At 50.0% G+C, this 19,919-nt stretch overlaps 1 protein-coding gene and 1 long non-coding RNA gene across 7 annotated transcripts in view; one reads left to right on the forward strand and one right to left on the reverse strand.

Moving 5' to 3' along the window:
* Positions 1 to 19,919, forward strand: part of DPP3 (dipeptidyl peptidase 3) — a 33,028-nt gene that overhangs the window by 11,723 nt on the left and 1,386 nt on the right. For all 5 annotated transcript variants that reach the window (XM_072790019.1, XM_072790018.1, XM_072790020.1 and 2 more), the window contains exons 3-17: positions 557 to 646; positions 1,187 to 1,324; positions 1,905 to 1,979; positions 2,596 to 2,689; positions 5,788 to 5,918; positions 6,031 to 6,161; positions 6,239 to 6,297; positions 9,171 to 9,365; positions 9,557 to 9,669; positions 9,982 to 10,074; positions 11,428 to 11,490; positions 11,593 to 11,717; positions 11,838 to 11,958; positions 13,035 to 13,214; positions 17,732 to 17,894. In XM_072790019.1, the coding sequence (XP_072646120.1) occupies positions 557 to 646; positions 1,187 to 1,324; positions 1,905 to 1,979; positions 2,596 to 2,689; positions 5,788 to 5,918; positions 6,031 to 6,161; positions 6,239 to 6,297; positions 9,171 to 9,365; positions 9,557 to 9,669; positions 9,982 to 10,074; positions 11,428 to 11,490; positions 11,593 to 11,717; positions 11,838 to 11,958; positions 13,035 to 13,214; positions 17,732 to 17,894 (1,771 nt within the window). The remainder of the gene's footprint in view (positions 1 to 556; positions 647 to 1,186; positions 1,325 to 1,904; positions 1,980 to 2,595; positions 2,690 to 5,787; positions 5,919 to 6,030; positions 6,162 to 6,238; positions 6,298 to 9,170; positions 9,366 to 9,556; positions 9,670 to 9,981; positions 10,075 to 11,427; positions 11,491 to 11,592; positions 11,718 to 11,837; positions 11,959 to 13,034; positions 13,215 to 17,731; positions 17,895 to 19,919) is intronic.
* LOC140612490 (uncharacterized) overlaps positions 11,754 to 19,919 on the reverse strand; it is a 35,616-nt gene continuing 27,450 nt past the window's right edge. For both annotated transcript variants that reach the window (XR_012013673.1, XR_012013672.1), the window contains 2 exons: positions 19,401 to 19,499; positions 11,754 to 16,913 (listed from right to left, as the gene is read on the reverse strand). This is a non-coding gene — a long non-coding RNA (uncharacterized lncRNA). The remainder of the gene's footprint in view (positions 16,914 to 19,400; positions 19,500 to 19,919) is intronic.

Below are 19,919 nucleotides of genomic sequence, written 5' to 3' on the forward strand. Positions count from 1 at the left end.
GGAAATTGCCTGGATAGGGCTCCTACTGTCTGGCTTGAGCCTGTGCCTACCCCTGGAGTCAGAGAAGGGAGATCCCCCTCCTTCCCAAGAGGAAGATTGAAGTCTTGTTGCCAGAGGAAGGAAGAATAAGTTTTGGGCCTGCAAAAGCTGTAGAGCAGATGATCAAGGTCCCTCCAGGTCTAACATTTGATGCTTCCAATGCCAGCTGCCTGCCCTGTGGGGGCTTTCTGCAGAAGGAGGCAGAGGCAGTGTTTACACTTCAGAGGTCATATGGAATGGCCGCGAGTAGCTGAGAGGGTGCTGGGCATCGCAGGAACAGGGTGGCTGTGTTTGGGAGCTACCGAGAAGACCAGTTTGGCTGGACAATGGGTATGTGAAGATTGGTCTATGAAAGTATATTGAGGCCAGACTGGAGCCTCCCAGGATCTGAGTCCTGCCCCCAGATTTCCCAGCCTCACCTATACTGGTTCCTCCAGGTGTTAACATCTCAGGAGGGAATCTCCCTGGGGTTGGGGGAGGCTGTGCTTCCGTGTCTCTGATGTCCACCTCCCCCTAGGCATTCCTGGTATATGCTGCGGGTATCTACTCCAACATGGGCAACTACAAGTCCTTTGGCGACACCAAATTTGTTCCTAACCTGCCCAAGGTGAGTTGGGAGAGTGCCGGGGAAAGTAAGGAATTTGGGGCTGGCGGGATGGTAGTGGGGGCCTAAGCGGAGGGAACCTTGACCCTGCCACTGCCATGCTCCTCACATATAATGGAAAAACAGTGTTTCTTCTTGACTGTGCTGACCTGAGGGCATCCAAGGGAGGGATGTGGAAGTGCTCTGGGAACATGAAGTGCTTGCAGAAATGGAACCTGGTCATCATGGGGGATGGTGGAGAGGCCCAGGAATGGAGAGTCCGTCACTGGGACTGTGGCGCTCGAGCCTAACTGGGGCAGAGGCAGTTCTTACACCTGGGTTTCCCGCACTAACTGTATACACAAGTTGCCTGGCCATCTTGTTGAAATGCAGTTTCTGACTTAACGGTTCTGTAGTGGGGCCTGAGGTTCACCATTTCTTGAGCAACACCGATGCTGCTAGTCCATCAGTCACACTTTGAGCCAGGTCTCAGACTGTGGGAGAAAAGCTGGGTGTGGAGGATCGAGAAGACAGGTTTGGGTGCTATGGCCTTTTTCCCTGCAGGAGAAGCTGGAACGAGTGATCCTGGGGAGTAAGGCAGCTCAGCAGCACCCGGAAGGAATCAGGAGCCTCTGGCAGACCTGCAGGGAGCTCATGTTCTCTCTGGAGCCAAGGCTTCGACACCTCGGGCTGGGGAAGGAGGTGAGGCCCCCAACCATACGGAGTGTGCAGGGCATCCTTTGAAGTCACCTGGCATGGAGGGGAGGGTACCGGGTACTGGGCAGGGACGCAGTGGGCTTTGGCTCACGCTCTTGAGGCAAAGCTGCCCCCCACCACGGGCTTCAGTTTTGTCATCTGTAAACTATGAAGCAAGTTGGATGGAATACTTCCTGAATGCCTTTCTGGTTCTGACATCCTAGGGAGGTGTATGCAGAAGGGAAGGAGAGAAGAGCTGAGCTGAGAGTTAGAGGGAACTGAGGAGGAGAAGATGGGCCAGGAGGGATCCCAGGCTTCCCACCTCTGGAAGCTATCTAGCAACTGCCTATTGTGAGGGCCATGGCAAGCTTTCAGGGTGGGCCAGCCCAGGAAAGGCTGGAGCAGAGCTGCAGGGAGGCTGGAGATGGGCCTCTGTTTGTGATTTGTGTTACAATTTTTTCCCCTGGAAACAGATCGAGGAGGCAGAGTGGGGGATGCTGGGAGGGGGTACAGGAAGCAGGGGGCTGGGGGTAGTATGTCTTGACCCTGGCAGTTCCTCCTTTCCATCTGTCCCCTTCACTGACAGGGAATCACTACCTACTTCTCTGGGGATTGTACCATGGAAGATGCCAAACTGGCTCAAGACTTTCTGGACTCACAGGTTTGAGGGTTGGAATATTGGTTTGATGGGGCCCCCTTGCCATTGGCACCCACTCCTGGGTCTCAGCTTGGGTCCAGAGACACAGCATTTTGGGTGTTTGAAGTAGAAAAGACTAGTCTTAGAATCATTGTCTAAGAGCTGGCATGGCTCCAGTGAAGACGTGCCCATGTGTGCCAGCGATAGAGCTGCTCCCAGGCTGAAGGCCTCATGACAGCCTCAGGGCAGGATGGTGCAGAAGATTAGAGCTGCTTCCTGTTGGGCCCTGGGTCTGGGCCCTAGACTCCTAGGGTCTGCTTCCCAGCAGCTGTGTAACCAGTTTCCACGTCTGCTGCCTCGCGTGGCCCTGGGTTAGCCGAGAGCGTGTAGTGCTTGACACAGGGGAGTCAGCACTTAGTAAAAGTTAGGGCTCAGCATATGGAGTAGAGTGGGAAAGCCTGGCCTGGCCTGCCCACCTGCCCTCTCCCCATCGCAGTGGACTTAGCCAGGTTCCCCCAGAGGCCCCAGCCTGCTTTGCCTCTGTACCTTCCTTCCCTGGTGTGGACCCCTTTTCCTCCCACCTTGCAGCCCGTTCTGGACTTACTCTCCTTCCCCAGACCTCTGCCCTGGTCTCTTCTAGAACCTCAGTGCATACAACACGCGACTCTTCAAGGGTGTCAGCCTGGATGGGAAGCCCTGCTACGAGGTGCGGCTGGCTTCTGTGCTTGGCATGGGTGAGCTGCCTCACACACCCCTTCTAGTCCTGGGCCCAGGAGGGTTGGTGGGTTCTGCAGGGAGTAACAGTCATAATAGTTACAGGACATATTGACTACAGACTTACTGGTCACTGTGTTCATGATGTGCTCTGTGCATGGTGGTACCTCTGAGGGGACCCTAGCCCTGGGGCTGGCCATGACGGCAAAGATACAGGGGAAGTACAAGGACAGAGAGAGAGGTTCCATGCCACTTGGAGGGTGTTACTGCTGCGAGCCTCTGATGGTCCCTATCCTTCAGGTAGTGGCACAAAATACAATAATCCATGTGAATAATGGGAATAGAGGCTGGGCCATATGCCCCATAACAGGCTAGAAGTCCAAACTGCGCATCAGTGAGGGCTTCCTGGAAGAGGTAACCATATGGATTTTTGGAGGTTCAGGACCTAGAAAGGTAGAGATGGCGAATGTCCTAAAGTCTGCTTCCTGAGTATCTCTCAAAGAGCCCTCCAAGGGCTCTATCATTCAGAACTCTTCTTAAGTGAAGAGTCTATTGCATATTTGCCTAAACCAGAAGGGGACTTAACAGACGGGTAATTAAGAAGCCTAGAGTAGGATGGCTTCAAGCACAGCTGAACACAGCTGCTCGGACAGTATTCTGAGGAATTTCTCTCTTTCTGTCTCTTGGCTCCATTCTCTGACTTTATCCATGGCATGTTCCTCCCACACAGGGCCTGATAGTCAGTTACCAGCCTGGCCACCCAAGCAGAAAAAGGGTCCTTTCCTCCCAGAAGTTCCTTCAGTAAGGTGTGGGAGTGGCTCTAGTTTCTCTATTTTGGATCCCATATTTATCTGTGAACTAATCCCTGTGGTCAAGGCACAGGTAGATCTCTGATTGTCTGGACCTTGATCCCAAAACTGTCTCAGAGCCAAGTGATGAGCCCAGCCCCTCCCACTCACCTGAACTGGAGGAGCTGGCAGCAGGGGATTCTCAGAGGAAAATCAGGGTCTGTTACCAGGTGAGAGGGAAATGTATGCAGTGTAGAAAGAAATATGCAGGCCCTATGAGGACCTTTGCAACCTGGCCCTCCTTTTCCACCTCCCACCCCCTAGCCTCATATCCCTGTTCACCTCCCACTTAGACTCTGCCCCAGCCATGCTCAGCAGCTTACAATCCCCCCAAAACCCCATGTTCTCACATACGCTGTCTAGGACTTTGATGGTCTGTTCCCCTTCCACCTTGAAGTCCTCTTACTGCCTACACATTCACGTGATGGACACCTACTCATCCTCTAGACCATCCTAGGGCATCACTTATTCCACGACATTGCCCTGTCTTTCCATGACTTTCCTTCTCTTTTCCCATCAGCACACCCAGTAATGTCCCAGATTTGTTGTTTTGGACTACAGGCTCCTCAAGAGGAGGAAGGGTGTGTTTCATTGACCACTGTCTCCCCAGTGGCTAGCACTTGGTAGAAACTCAGATATTTGGTGTGGGAATAGATAAAGATGGCATCAGCACTTCTGGTGGAGGGAATGGTGTGAGCCCAGAGCACGGTGGAGGGAAAGTTTAGGGATTGGCAAGTCATTTGATTTGACTAAGGAAGGGGATATTGGGTTCATGGGAATAGGAATAGATCACACTGGAAAATAAGCCAAGCCTATACTTACATATACTCTACTATGTATAGGATAGTGCTTGAGAGTGTGGCTCTGGAGCCAAGCTGCCTGAGCGTACCTGTTGTGTCATCTACTGCTGTGTACAATGCCCCCCAAATTTAGGGATATAAACCCACCTCTTCATGCTCACAGACTCTGTGGGTCAGGAATTTGGATGGGGCATGATAGGAACAGCTTGTGCCCGGTGACAATATCTGAGATCTCCAAAGAGTTGGAGACTGGGTTGTTACCAGCCCCTGGGGACTGGAAACACCTTCAGGCTTGCTCACTCACACATCTGGTGGAAGATGGTAGCTGTCAGCTGGGACCTCAGCAGGGGCTAGGGGCCAAAACACCTCATGTGGCTTCATCACATTGCTCGTGTTGTCTGGCCTCCACGAGTGGGCATTCCAAGAGAGCCAGGCAGCTGTGTCACCATTTATGATCTGGCATCAGCAGTCATGTGGCATCACTTCTGCTAGAGTCACAAGCCTGCCCACCTTCAAGAGGAGGGAAAAGAGCCCTCACATCCTGATGGGGGATGTCACATTGGGAGGTGGGGAGAGACTCTGGTTATCTTTTTTCTTTTAAAACATAACCTAGAAGTATGTCCTACTGTTCAGTGACAACAGGCAAAATGCAAGAAATCCCCACAAATTGAGTGGCATAAGACAACATAAATTTCTTCTGTTGCTGTTCTGGAGGTCCAAAGTCTGAAACAAGACTCCAGTTCCTTCGGGAGCCTCCAGAAGGGGAATCTATTTCCTTGCCTCATTCAGCTTTAGTGTCTAGAGGCAGCCTGCTTTCCTTAGCTCATGTCCCCTTCTTCACTTCTCTTCAACATATTCTCTTCATTTCATCTTCTACTTCCCATTCACCCTCTCATCACCTGATAAGGCTCCTTATATTTCAGGGATGACTGTCTTTTTTTTTTTTTAATTTTTATTTATTTATGATAGTCACAGAGAGAGAGAGAGAGGCAGAGACATAGGCAGAGGGAGAAGCAGGCTCCATGCACCGGGAGCCCGACGTGGGATTCGATCCCGGGTCTCCAGGATCACGCCCTGGGCCAAAGGCAGGCGCCAAACCGCTGCGCCACCCAGGGATCCCGATGACTGTCTTTCTAAATACAGTTTGCCACCCTAGGTTTGAATCCTGCTCTGCCACTTACTGCCCATGTGACCTTTGGAAACTTACTTCTCTGTGACTTTGTTTCCCCATCTGTAAAATGGAGATAACTCCCCCTAGAGTTGATGTGAGGCTTAAATGAATTAGCTGACGTAAAGCCCTTAGAATATTTCCTATTATGTTATATGCGTATTTTTCGAAAATGAAAATTTCTACTAACTTCTGTAGGCCGTGGAGAGTCATTGGAGATCTTAGAGTAAGAGTGTCACGGTGAGAAGTTTGCTGGGGTGTTTTACACTAGCCTTTTCCCTGAGCAAACCTTCTTCCCTCAGAGCCCACTCTGCATTCTGAAATGACTTCCAAGCTGAAGAGCTATGAATTCCGGGGGTGCCATTTCCAGGTGACTCGGGGAGACTATGCGCCTATTCTCCAGAAGGTGGTGGAGCACCTGGAGAAAGCCAAGGTAGGGGTGGCTGGGGGCTGAGGTGTGCAAGCTCCAGATCCCTCTGGGCTGCAAACACAGGTGTTGGGATGCATGGGTGGCCTCAGGCTGACCCACCCCTGCTCTCTCCCAGGCGTATGCAGCCAACAGCCTGCAGGAACAGATGCTGGCTCAGTACATAGAAAGTTTCACCCAGGGCTCCATTGAGGCCCACAAGAGGGGCTCCCGCTTCTGGATACAGGACAAAGGCCCCATCGTGGAGAGGTGAGGCACCAGCCTTCACCCCAACTGTCCCCTCCTCCTGCCTGCCCCTCTTCCATCTCTGTTCTTTGCTCCCCCAGTTACATCGGGTTCATTGAGAGCTACCGAGACCCCTTTGGTTCCCGTGGAGAGTTTGAAGGTAACTCCTGGAAGGAGGGTGGTCAGCTTATAGACCCTTATCCCGATGTCCCCTGTGGGCTCTCCCCTCGCTTGGCAATAATAATATAGGTAACCAGAACCACTGTTGTTGGTTTACTGGATACTGGGCACTTAGCTATAGTAGTTCATTTGGACACTGTCCTCCCATGACAGTTGCTATCCACACTTTACAGAACTGGTGACTTAGGGATGGCTGGTGGGTGGCCAAGCCTGGCACCTTGGCTCTGAGCCACTTTGCTGTGCTGCCTCTGCTGTCTGATGTGGACACAGGCAACAGTCGTCCCAAGCCCAGCTTTGGCTGTGTGACCTCCCAGCTGTGTAAACCCCACATCTGAGCATCAGTCACTCCCTTCTGGGTGTCTTGGGAAGTGAGGCATTTATAGCTCTATATAAAAACAATTATGGGATAACACATAATTATGCAGGCTGCTTAGCACAAGCCAGGTACATAAAAGGTCCTGGGTGAGTGGGAGAATAATTAACATCATGACTGTGAACTTGACTTGGCTGCTGTCATCCCAAGGGCAGGTGGGAGGCCTGCCCATACCCCCACAGGATTCACCTGTGCAAGGCAGGGAATCCAGCCTGAGGATTTAGACTTCTGTGCCAAGCCTTATCCTCCTCAGCCCCTGGAGATAGACTCTGGAGTATCCGACTACTAGAAGCCAGAGAGATTAGCTTGGGAAGAGAGAGGAAAGCCCTGGCAACTGGTGGGGGGCTTAGATCTGAGCCTATAAATGCAGGCCCAGGGTGCAGGTGATGCAGGGGCCAAAGGGGAGGACAGGTTTGCACACCTGCAGCTTCCCTGCCTGGATCCTGATTCTCCAGGCCAAGACCCCAGAACCTCCTAAGCAACCTTGATCTCAGAGGCTCCCCTCTTTACCTAACTCATTGTGGTTATTAGAAAAGTAGTCCAGGGGTACCAGGCTGTCTCATTCAGTAGAGCATATGACTTTTTTTTTTTTTTTAAGATTTATTTATTTATTTATTTATTCATGAGAGAGACAGAGAGAGAGGCAGAGACATAGGCAGAGGGAGAAGTAGGCTTTACACAGGAGCCCGATGTGGGACTCAATCCTGGATCCCCGGGATCACAACCTGAGCTGAAGGCAGCCCCCTAACTGCTGAACCACCCAGGTGTCCCAAGCATGTGACTCTTAATCCCAGGCTTGTGAATTCAAGCCCCACACTAGATGTAGAGATTACTTAAAAATTTAAAAAAAAAATTTTTTTTAAAGGAAAAGTAGTCCATGTTCACGGTCACAGATTTTGAAAATAGATTTGAAAAAAAATCATCCATGATTGGACCCACCTCAAGGTTAAAATTGGGAATGTCCATTGTGATTTTTGTTTATTTGTTTATTTAAAGACTTATCTATTTATTTTATTTTATTTATTTATTTATTTTCTTTTATTTATTATTTATGATAGTCACAGAGAGAGAGAGAGAGGGGCAGAGACATAGGCAGAGGGAGAAGCAGGCTCCAAGCACCGGGAGCCCGACGTGGGATTTGATCCCGGGTCTCCAGGATCGCGCCCTGGGCCAAAGGCAGGCGCTAAACCGCTGCGCCACCCAGGGATCCCCCTACCATGTTCTTTTATTTTTACTTTTATTTTAAGTAGGCTCCATGCCCAATGTGGAACTTGAACTCATGACCCTGAGATCAAGGGTGTACCGACTGAGCCAGCCGTTCTTTTAAATAGCTGCGTAACATTATAATTTCTCATGACATTTGATATTTTACAACCCGACTAATATTTGCATGGTGTGCCATCATATAGCTGCGCCCTGATTTATTTAACCAGCCCTTGTGGTTGCTTTTTCTTCTCTGCTATTTTATTTTTTTAAAGATTTTATTTATTTATTCATTCATAGAGATGCAGAGAGAGAGAGAGTAGCAGAGACACAGGCAGAGGGAGAAGCAGGCTCCATGCAGAGAGCCTGACGTGGGACTCGATCCAGAGTCTCCAGGATCACGCTCTGGGCTGCAGGTGGTGCTAAACCTGCGCCACCGGGGCTGCCCTTCTCTGCTATTTTAATCGTCGTGTCTTCCTGACCTTGTATGTCAATTCCACCTGACACAGGGAGGCTTTGCCAAGTCTAACCCTTGGCCAAGTTACTCCATTCTTTGTAAGAGCCTGACCAGGCAGTGGTTTAGGCCAGGCCTTTCCAAGGTATAGTTCATGCGGGGTTCACAGGAATTATACCATGAAGGGTTTAGTGCTAAGTAGCAGGAGGTCTTGCCTACAGGACTCTTCAGTGCTTCTAATATGCAATGTATATCAGGAATCTCTAAGAAGTCGGAAGTAGAGCATATAGTATTCAAACTTATTTAACCAGGAAGCTTTTTCTTTATGAAGGCTCTCATAGAAACTGCATCTTATGGAGTGCAACTTTGGAAACAAACAGCGGCTAGGTTTAACTGCATTAAACCTGAAAGGATCAGTCCCAGCCCTCCTCTGTAGCAGCCATAATCCCCACTTCACAAGCCAGATGCTCTAGCCATGCAGGATAGTTCAGTTGCTCCCAAAAGAGAACATATTTTTTTGTTCATGTAGTCCCTTCCATGGGGAATCTGATCTTTGCCTACCATCCTCTATGTGCTCCCTCCCACCTCCTTTTAAGGTCCATCTCAGATGTTACCAGTGAAGCCTTCTCTTTGCATCCTGTCCACCCCAGGGACCTCTATGAAGGCAAGGCCAGGCCTGGGTCACTGTCCCACTGGCCAGCAAAGGGTGTTACATGCAGCAGACATTTAGTACCTGCATGATGGCTGGAGGGGTAGCAGAGTTGAGTGGGGGAGGGGACCCCTCGAAATCCTGCCAGCCCACAGCCCACCTCCCTCCCTACAGGCTTTGTGGCCATGGTGAACAAGGCCATGAGTGCCAAGTTTGAGTGTCTGGTGGCAAGTGCGGAACAGCTGCTGAAGGAGCTACCCTGGCCCCCGGCCTTCGAGAAGGACAAGTTCCTCACCCCTGACTTCACCTCCCTGGATGTTCTCACCTTCTCTGGCTCTGGCATCCCTGCTGGAATCAACATCCCCAACTGTGAGCTTCCTCAATCTGTGACAATAGCCCCTAGGCCTCCATTTAGAGTTGCCCCTCCCCCTCCACACAGTGGCCCTGGCCATGTACCCTACTCAGTTCTCCATCCCAGCAGCATCCTCCTGTCTAGACTCCTTTGTCTGTGGCCCTTGATGTTTGCCCCTTCGCCCTGACTCCCTCCCCACCTTCTCCAGATGATGACCTGAGGCAGACGGATGGCTTTAAGAATGTGTCGCTGGGAAATGTGCTGGCTGTGGCCTATGCCACACAGCGGGAGAAGCTTACCTTCCTGGAAGAGGATGACAAGGTGGGCACTGACAGCCCAAGGGTTTGGGTCGGGCCTGGCCTGATAGCCGGCACAGGAAGGTGGAAGGCCCAGTGCAGGGAGAGGAAAGAGCGGGGCTGCCATCCCAGCTCAGCTACTTCCTGGCCTCATGGCCCTGTTACATGGCCTGTTTGCTCACCTGTCAAGCAGCAGAGGCAATCCCTTGCTCCAGGTTGTTGCAAGGATGATAGGCCAAGAGGTGCCCCTCATGGAGCCTGGCATGAAGGAGGCATTAGCTGGCCGCGGGGCTGTGGTGGGGCAGTGGGTAGCATGGATCTCTGCTTGTCTTGGTAGGACCTGTACATCCGCTGGAAGGGGCCCTCCTTTGATGTGCAGGTGGGACTGCATGAGCTGCTGGGCCATGGCAGCGGCAAGCTGTTTGTACAGGTGAGAAGTGTCCACAACTCCCCTCCCCCATGGTCAACCCCAGCCAGGTTGAAGCCACTTCTGTCTTTGCCTTCAGGGGCTTTGGGTTAAGTGGGGGAAATGGCCCCTGAAGGAAGGAAGTCCCTATATCACCCTCCCCCAAGCTGTCCCAGGAGCCCCAAGGGTGCAGAGCCTAAGGGACAGTCCAGCTGGGGTCTCCTGCACAGGGAGGGTTGTTTGGCTTAGGCCACAGAAGCCTGCCCTGGAGGTGACTCAGCACCAGGGACAGGGAGGCTGTGAGGGACAGTCTTTGGAGGCTCCCAGTCCGGAGGCTGCTGCATGGTCTGGCTTTGTACTACTATTCCCTGGAACCTGTACCTTTCCAGGTATTAATAGGGAGTGAGTCACATCTCCCCAGAACAGCCCCTTCCTGCCAGCCCATCCGAGTGGCTGGAGCCCCTGTGACATCCATGCACAGAATATAAAGCAGACAGACAGCCTTCCTGCCAGGCTGAGAAGAGCCCTTTCTGGCCCCCTAGCACAGAGCTGCACAGATGAGATGACCAGAGGCAGGTGGGGCCAGGACATCAGAGAGAGCAGGGTTCTGGCTTGGGTCCCGCTTGCTGTGGGGTAGGGCACCTCACTGAGTTGGGAGGGTCAGGGGTCAGGAGGCTTCAGAGAGCAGCTAAAGGGGACAGCAGCCTAGCATTGGGCCTTGTCCAGGCTTAAAGCCACAGGGCAGTGGGGACAAATGTGGCCACTCCGTGTCCTTGGATAAGTTAGTTCTCCTTCCTGAGCCTCAGTTGGCCCATCTGTAAAACAGGGACCCTGGCTCCTACCATATGGGCTATCATGAGGAATAAAAGCAAAGCCCTAGGTCTTGCCTGACATAGTAGGCCCTCTGGAAATGGGTGTTATTGTCAAGAGATAGTGTGCATGGAGGTGATGTGCTCCGATTCCACTCTGTGGCTTGTAGTGTCTGAGCCTCATTTCCCCCCTCCCTGTGAGGTGGGGTAGCAGAACCATGGCAGGGGGGAGGTTGTGAGGAATAAACGGATGGCGCATAAAAGATGCTTGGCACATGGAGTAGTTAGTGAGGCTGATGCTTATTGGAGGTAGAGAATCACAGGCCATGGCCTCTGCCAGCATGGGGAGCAGCAACCAAGCTGCCAAGCTTTCTGGACCATCCGCTGGTACATACCTGGGGTCTGGAGATCCCAGGTCTGGGTTTTCATGTGGCTGGGGGCCAGGGTCACAGGACTCAGGTTTGGAGGCAGCGGCGTGTGGATGGCACTTGAATCCCTCCCTGGCTGCAGTAATGGGCTGGGGCAGGCACCTTTCCCTCACTCATCTCATGTCTTGACCATTCTGCAGGATGAGAAAGGAGCACTTAACTTTGACCAGGAGACAGTGATCAACCCAGAGACGGGTGAACAGGTGAGGGCAGCCTCGGCAGACACCCCAGGTGCTGGGGGTCTGGGCATGCCTGGGGTGGCAGCTGCCCCTAAGCCTACCTAATTCCTGGGCCTCGCCTCCCAGATTCAGAGCTGGTACCGGAGTGGGGAGACCTGGGATAGCAAGTTCAGTACCATCGCCTCTAGCTACGAAGAATGCCGGGCTGAAAGCGTGGGCCTCTACCTCTGCCTCAACCCCCAAGTGCTGGAGTATGAGCAGCAGGCCGGGGCGGGGGGGTGGGCCTCCCTTGTGGATGGAGGGTGTACTGGTGGGGGTCAGGACCCAGGCAGCCTCTGACTGCCCCTGCTGCCTCCCTGCCCCTTCCCCAGGATCTTTGGCTTTGAGGGGGCTGATGCAGAAGATGTGATCTACGTGAACTGGCTCAACATGGTTCGGGCTGGGCTTCTCGCCCTGGAGTTCTACACCCCTGAGGCCTCCAGCTGGAGACAGGTGGGGACCAGAGAGAGCCATCAGGGGGAGGGCCGGCAGTGGGGTCCAAGGTCAGGATTCTAGGTGTAGAGATGGGACAACCATATCTACCTACGAGACCCGTGAACTGGGTTTAATCCCAGACTAGTGCTTATGGGGGTAGGTCACACTGCTGTGAACTCAATGTCCCTGTCTGTGCAACGGGAGTAATAGTCTCCTTGCCCACCTCTGAGGGCAGATCAGCTGAGGTGATTTTACTACAACTGCTAATAACTGACCTGTGTCAGTGCTACACACAGTTCTAAGCACTTTACCTGAATTAACTCCTTGCTCCCAGTGTCAACCCCAGGAAACTATTATTACCTTCATTTTATAGATGAAGAAATTGAGGCACAGAGAAATTAAGTAACTTGCTGGTAAGCAGCACAGCCAGGATTCAAATCCAAGCAGTTTGCCTTCAGGCTAGGCTGCTCAGTTATGAGATGTCCTTTGGAAATAGAGTAAACAATAGGAATGTTTTTAAAATTCATACAAGTATGTCTTGAGGGAATCTTACATCATCAAAATAACATGTTTTAGAGTCAAGAAACTGAGGTCTGAGTCTTTGCTCTCCCTTAACAGTTGTGTGATCCTAAGCAAGGCATTTCACCTCTCTGGGCCTCTGTTTATCATCTGTAAACTGGGTTTCATGATGCCTACTTGGTCCCGCTGTGGAATACAAACAAGATTGTAGAGGAGAAAGTGCTTGGTGACCTGGACTGTTGGGGGGCCAAGGGGTATCTGCTATCATCAGGGAGGGGTTTGGAGCAGTGAAGGACATGGTGGTTAGCAAGGGGGAAGCACAGGGCTCTCGGTCCTGCCTGGAAACGGCCTTCCTGTTTCCCAGGGCAGCCTGCCTTCCCCTTGTGAGCAGAGAGGGGATGAAGAATTTAAGGGGAGAGGAATAAGTAGAGAAAGATCCACAGGGTGAGGGAGAATGAAATGATAAGAATAATTGACAAGGAGTGAGCACATATTATATTCAGGCTTTGGACCAAGCTTCTGATGTATCTTATCTCAGGGATGTAAATGATTCTTTTCTTGTTTGGCTCTGGCAGGCCCACATGCAGGCCCGATTTGTGATCCTCAGGGTCCTGCTGGAGGCTGGCGAGGGACTTGTTACTGTCACTCCCACCACAGGCGCTGATGGGCGCCCAGATGCCCGGGTCCGCCTCGACCGCAACAAGATCCGGCCTGTGGGCAAGCCCGCCCTGGAGAGGTTCCTGAGGAAACTTCAGGTCCGTGGAGCCCTCTTACCTTCCCACCTCACCCTGTCTCTCCATCCTCTAGCACTGCCTCGTAGCCTTCTGATCATCCGTTCATTCACTCATTCATTCATTGGACAAGTGTGTACACCGAGTGTGACCATGTGCCAGGCATGGTCTGGCGTAAGCTATGAGCGGTTTCTTATGTTGTGGTGAACGTGTAAACAATAAGTGAATGAGATGATTTCAAATCATGACAAGAGCTATAAATTGGTGATGCAATAGCAGGTGAAATTGGAGGGAAAAGGAATGTACAGCTTCCTTAGCCTGGGTGGTCAGGGAAGGCTTCTTGGAGGAGATGGCGTTTAAGCTGCAATTTGAGTGCCAGGCAGGAACCAGTATGAGAAGGTCTGTGAGCAGAAGAAACAGAAAGCATAAAGCATAAAGTGTGGGGACTGGAATGAACTTCATGAGTTGAGGGACAGAAGGAGGCCTGGAGCTTAGTAGGTGAAGGACAATGGTCAGTGTGGCTCTGGCTTCCCCCCCATGTAGGAATGCTTAGAGTCAGGACTTTTTGGGGTTTTGATGACACTATTAACTAGCCATGTCATTGGGGCAACATATTCTGCCTTGCTGGGCCCCACTTTTCTTATCTAATTAATGGGATACATCTCCTGCCTCACCTGGCAGCAATCAAATGACACAACATATTGAGCAAATAGAATGTTGTGTTATCCAAGCCAGTGTGACATGAGGTGTGGTCCATGGACGAGCAGCATCAGCCTCACTCAGAAGCAGGCTACAGATGCAGATTCCTGGGGATCGCCCCAGACCTGATTCAGAAATCATGAGAGTAGCGCCCAGGAATCTGCATGTTTACCTGCCTGCTGTGTGAATCTGACACTCAGCAAAGTTTGAGAACCATTCAAAGGCCCCCTCTCCACTGTGCAGTACCTTCCATTGGAACTGGGTCCTGCCAGCTTTTTCAACTGATAGAAGGCCCAGTCTTCAACTCAGCAAATATCTCCATGATCATACTCCTACCTGTTTCCAGAAAGGATTTAAGGCATTTTTAAATAAAAGATGTGTTTGGCCTTTAAAGTAAAATAAAATTAGAAATTAGGAATTAGGGTGGCCAAGGTGGCTCAGCGGTTTAGCGCCACCTTCAGCCCAGGGCCTGATCCTGAAGACCAGGGATCGAGTCCCACGTCGGGCTCCCTGCATGGAGCCTGCTTCTCCCTCTGCCTGTGTCTCTGCCTCTCTCTGTCTCTCTGTATCTCTCATTAATAAATAAATAAAATCTTCAAAAAAGAAATTAGGAATTAGTAGATGCAGAGGTACCTACGTGGCTCAGTCAGTTAGGTGTCCGACTCTTGATTTCTGCTCAGGTCGTGATCTCAGGGTCCTGGGATCAAGCTCTGTGTTGGGCTATGAGCTCAGTGCACAGTCTGCTGAAGATTCATTCTCCTCCCTCCTCTGCTCCTCCTCCTCTCTCACTCTCTCTCTCAAATAAGTAAATGAAATCTTAAAAAAAAAATCAGTATATGCAAAATGCAACGTAGTGTGTCTTAGATTAGATTCTGGAATAGAAAAAGGTCATTAATGGGACAACTAGGTTGAAATCTAAAGAAGCCTAGAATTTAGTTGATAGTAATGCACTAATTTTGTACAGTGTTAACAAGAGGAGACACTGGGCAAGGGGCATATGGAAACGCTCTGTTCTATCTTTGCAATTTTTCCGGATATCTTGAGTTATTCTAAAGTTGTTTATTAATAATGTTAAGTCACTAGGTGAAGGAATCAAATCTGCTAAATCCTAGCCCAATATTGAACTGAGTATGGAACAAGCAGAGAGTGTTCCGTTCTAGAGACTGAACCAGTTGGATCTCTGTACAAGAGAAATCATTCAGCAGGATAGACAGTAACCTCAGCAGTAGCTTTACAGAAGATAGGAAGTATGGAGATATTTTTGACATGGCCATTTGTTTGATCAGACCCCTAGCAAAAGCCAAGAGCACAGCAAGGAGACAGCAAGTGGGGAAGATGAAGACATTTCCACAAGGAAAGGCTTCAGCCAGGGTCACAAACACAGTCCCTTTTGGCCCACCTTGTATTGTGAAAATTGACAGGGTCAGGTATAAATCTGCTTCTTGGAAGGACTGGCATCAATAGGCTCAAGTCCCATGTAAACAACTGGTGGAAACTGAGCAGCAGCCACTGTATTTTGGCATTTGGACATGGCATGGCTCCTCAGTTTGCTAGGTCTCCTCCTTATACCTGTCCTGCCTCCAATTGGCTTCCATGTTACCAACTCCCTGTTTAAGTTCATGGGATCCGACATGGTGGCTTGATAAATGTGTCTCCACTAATTTCTGTGTGCTTAGTACTGCTGGGAAGAGAGAAGGATGAAATGTTCTCTTTAACTGTCCCCCCGAAAAAAAAAAAAAAACAAAACTTTCCCCCTGGAGATCATTCTCCACCACCTCCACCACCACCACCCCCTCCCGCAGAGAATCCTTATAACCCTGAATCTAAGAGGTGGAGGCTTACCTGGAGGGGGCCCTAGTAGGAGTCCTACTTTGACACCTGCTAATCAGAAGCAGTAAGGATTGGACATGCAAGATGTCAGATATTTGGAAAAGAACCAAATGCAACTCCCAGAAATAAACTGCATAACCCTTGAAACTAAAAATAGGCAGGTTAAACAGGTTTGAGATCCAGCTAAAGATAAAAGAAAGTATACAACACGTAGCACAGAGACCAAGATAGAAAATTAAGAGAGGTGAAGAGTCATTAGGGGCAGTGTGGAAAGGTCTAAGGTTGGGGCACCTAGGTGGCTCAGCTGATTGGGTATCTGCCTTTACCTCAGGTCATGATCCCAGGGTCCTGGTACTGAGCACTCTGTTGGGCTCCCAGCTCAGCAGAGAGCCTGCTTCTCCCTCTCCCCACTCTCCCCACTGCTCTCTCTTTCTCTCACTGTCTCTCTCTATATATCTCAAATAAATAAAATCTTAAAAAAAAATAAAATAGAAGATTGAAAGCATCCTTAAAAAAGGGAGGAAGAAGAAAATGAATAACACATCAACTTGCGGGAAGATATTCAACCTCTTGGGCAATCAGAAAAGCACAGTTTAAATCACATGAGCTTTATACCCACCAGCTTGGCAAAAATGAGAAGCTGCCAACACCAGCCTGGTATACAGAGCAGGCAGGACTGCCAGCCACTGCTTCTGGGAGCAACACCTGGTACAGCAACTTTGGAGAACAATGTGGGCTCGTCTAAGGTGGAGCGTTCCCTTGACCTCTAGACCACTGACTCTCCCAGAGAAACCTGCACCTGTTCATTCTGTTCATCAGGAGGTGCCCAAGGTGTCCACAGGGTGCTGAGAGCTAGACAGCACAAGTTGCCCATTCACATGGGAAGAGATTCACCTGTGGTGTTTATGAGTGGAATAGTGGACAGCAGTGAGAAGGGTGAACTGCATGCACGAACACAGATGAATCTCACACATAACTCAAGCAGAAAAAGCAAATCACAGGACACGAGCAAAAGTTAAAATAACCTGGTCGAGAGCAGAATTCAGGGAACATAAGGGAATAATAAGCCCAGAATCAAAGATTATTGCCTCAGACAGGAAATCCTTGGGACGCCTGGCTGGCTCCATCAGTAGACCATACAACTCTTGATGTCACAGCCATGAGTTCAAGCCCCACACTGGGCATGGAACCTACCTAATTAAAAAAAAAAATTTAATTTTTATTTTATTTATTTATTTTTATTTTATTTTTATTTTTTTAAAAGATTTTATTTATTTATTCATGATAGTCACACAGAGAGAGAACAGCAGAGACACAGGCAGAGGGAGAAGCAGGCTCCATGCACCGGGAGCCCGATGTGGGATTCGATCCCGGGTCTCCAGGATCACGCCCTGGGCCAAAGGCAGGCGCTAAACCACTGCGCCACCCAGGAATCCCTATTTATTTATTTTTAAAGATTTTATTTATTCATGAGAGACACACGGAGAGAGGCAGAGATATAGGCAGAAGGAGAAGCAGGTTCCATGTAGGAAGCCTGACATGGAACTCCATCCCAGGATTCCAGGATCACACCCAGAGCCAAAAGCAGACACTCAACTGCTGAGCCACCTGGGCATCCCCTTTTTTTTTTTTTAATTTTTAATTGAAAAAAAGGGAGGGAACTAACTCTTAAGCTGGGTGCTGGTTGTATGGGCATCTTGTTTTTTTTAAATAATCAATGTATCACTTTTTATAACCTATATATTATAACCTAATATATATTCTATATATTTTGTATATGTAATATGCTTTTTTTTTTTTTAAGAGGAAGATGATAATGCTTTCTCTGTCTGCAGCTCAAATGAGACAACCAAATGAGAAACATTAGCTTCACTTTACTGGGCACAAGTGGTAATACCATGAGACAGCAGATACCATCCAGGGTGGGCACAGTTGGCTGTGGCCCCTGGCAAAGCCCCATGGATGCAGGGAGTTGCCCGTCATAGGCACTAATTCTTTTTGCCTTCCCACAGGTGTTGAAGTCCACAGGAGATGTGGCCGGAGGCCGGGCTCTGTATGAGGGGTATGCAGCGGTCACTGATGCATCCCCTGAGTGCTTCCTCACCCTTAGGGACACAGTGCTGCTCCGCAAGGAGTCTCGGAAGCTCATCGTTCAGCCCAACACTCGCCTTGAAGGTAATGGACTCCCCAGCCCCCTTTGATTTACAAAAGGAGGCCTGGAACCCATCCCTGGGCTCAGGCAAGGCTACCTGAGGTGACTCCTGCCTCTTTCCCTCATTCACCCAGTCCTCCCCATGCCAAACCCTAGGTCTGAACCTTGGCATCTACCACCACCACCCCACACATGCAGGGCTATGCTGCTTATAAGATAGCAACTGGAGGTTTGTGGAAGGTCAGCAGAGCAGGGGCTAGTGGAACAAACAGACCCCAGGCTCTTGGAGAAACCAGGCATGATCCTGAAGAATCAGGCCTGTCGTTAAAAAAAAAAAAAAAAAAAAAAAAAAAGAATCAGGCCTGTCGTTACCTGGGGACGAGGTGAGGGGCAGGCATGAATTGGACCCAATGGGCTGGTGGAACCCAAGGGACAATGTGACTCCACAGAGCCCAGGAGAGCGATCAGCAGGCCCATGGGCCCTCTTCCTTCTCAAGTGATGATTCTGTTTCCAAAAGCCTTGACCCTGTCTGCACTGCACCTATTGTATTGGGGGCCCTTGGGGGCCCAGCATCCTGCTGCATTTCCTCTTACCTCTTAATCCATCTTTCCTGACTCCTGTCACCTGAGGCACCTAAGCAGAGGTGCACCATAGTGTGAGGTTCAGAGCAGCTCTGTGACCTTGTCTTCATCCATAAAGCCAGTGTTGATTGTGTGCTGATGCTGTAGCAAACCTGAATTGGGTACTTCCTTCAAGCTCTTACTGCTTTCCATGGATTAACTCTTTAAATCCTCACCACAGGGATGGCTAACAGGCTCAGTCAGTGGAGCATGTGACTCTTGACTTTGGGGTCATGAGTTCAAGCACCACACTGGGCACAGAGCATATTTCAAAAAAATAAAAATAAATCCTCACCATAAGCCAATGAAGTAGTTACAGTTTACATCTTGCAGTTAAGAAAACTGAGGCACAGAGCTTACAGCTCTTTACTGGAGGAGCCTAGAGTCAGATTAAGAGTGCTCCTCACTCCCATAGTCACAAGCAGTTGTGAAAGTTAAATGAAATAATTACTCTGCCTGGTGAGGAAGACACATTTAAGAGGCTTATTTCCAACTCTTTACACTGCACTTCAGAGGCTTCAGGGGGTTTGACCCTGACCCCTGGAAGGCCTCAGAGACCCCTCTTCCTGGCTCACTGGCTCCCGGGGCTCATCGCCTTTCTACGTTCCAACCCCCTGAGCTCACTCCCCTCCCATAGCCTTTGCACTCACTGTTTCCTCTGCTGGGCACAGTCTGTGGTTGGTCCTTCCTATCATTCTGGTCTCTGTTAAAGACCCCTCAACCTAAAGCAATCCCTTCATGCACTATCACTCTACTATTTTCCTATATGCCATACTTCATATCAGCAGGAATAGCACATCCCCAGCAAGTAGCTAGCATAGAATCTGGCACACAGGAGCTGCTTAATGCATGTCAGATGAGTAATAGACAAATCATGCCAGACACGGAGTAAGTGCTCATTACATTACCATTTTGATTGTCCAGCCCGTTGTGGCTCTTGGGGATGGAGAGATGAATCAGACCCAGGCCCTTGCCTCAAGTAGTTCACAGTCCATTAGGAATAAGACCTAGAGAGGAATGATCACAGCCAGGGAGTGTTAATAAGCGCCCAAGGGGGCCAAACGGTGTCTGAACACTTAGAGAAGGGAAGATCACATTCACCTTTGAGGGAATCTGGGGAGGAAGTAGTTAAACTAAGCCTGAAGACCAAGTGGGATTTTCAAAGGGATGGTGGTGATGGTGGTGGTGGTGATGATGATGATGGTGAGTAACTTTGGAGGACTTCCATGTGCCAGTCACTGGGTAAAAGCTTTCAATGGATTAACTCCCAACAGCCCCATGGGGAAGTTATTGTTTCATTTTTCAACTGGAAACTGAGACATTGAGGGGCTGTGTATTTGCCTGCGGTCAACAGTTAGTGGGTGGCAGAACCAGGATTTAAACATGTGCTGTCTGAACCCAAAGCCTGTGCTCTTAGCTACATACAC

Source organism: Canis lupus, chromosome 21 (genome assembly GCF_048164855.1).
Source record: "Canis lupus baileyi chromosome 21, mCanLup2.hap1, whole genome shotgun sequence".
In the NCBI taxonomy this organism is placed as follows: Eukaryota; Metazoa; Chordata; class Mammalia; order Carnivora; family Canidae; genus Canis; species Canis lupus.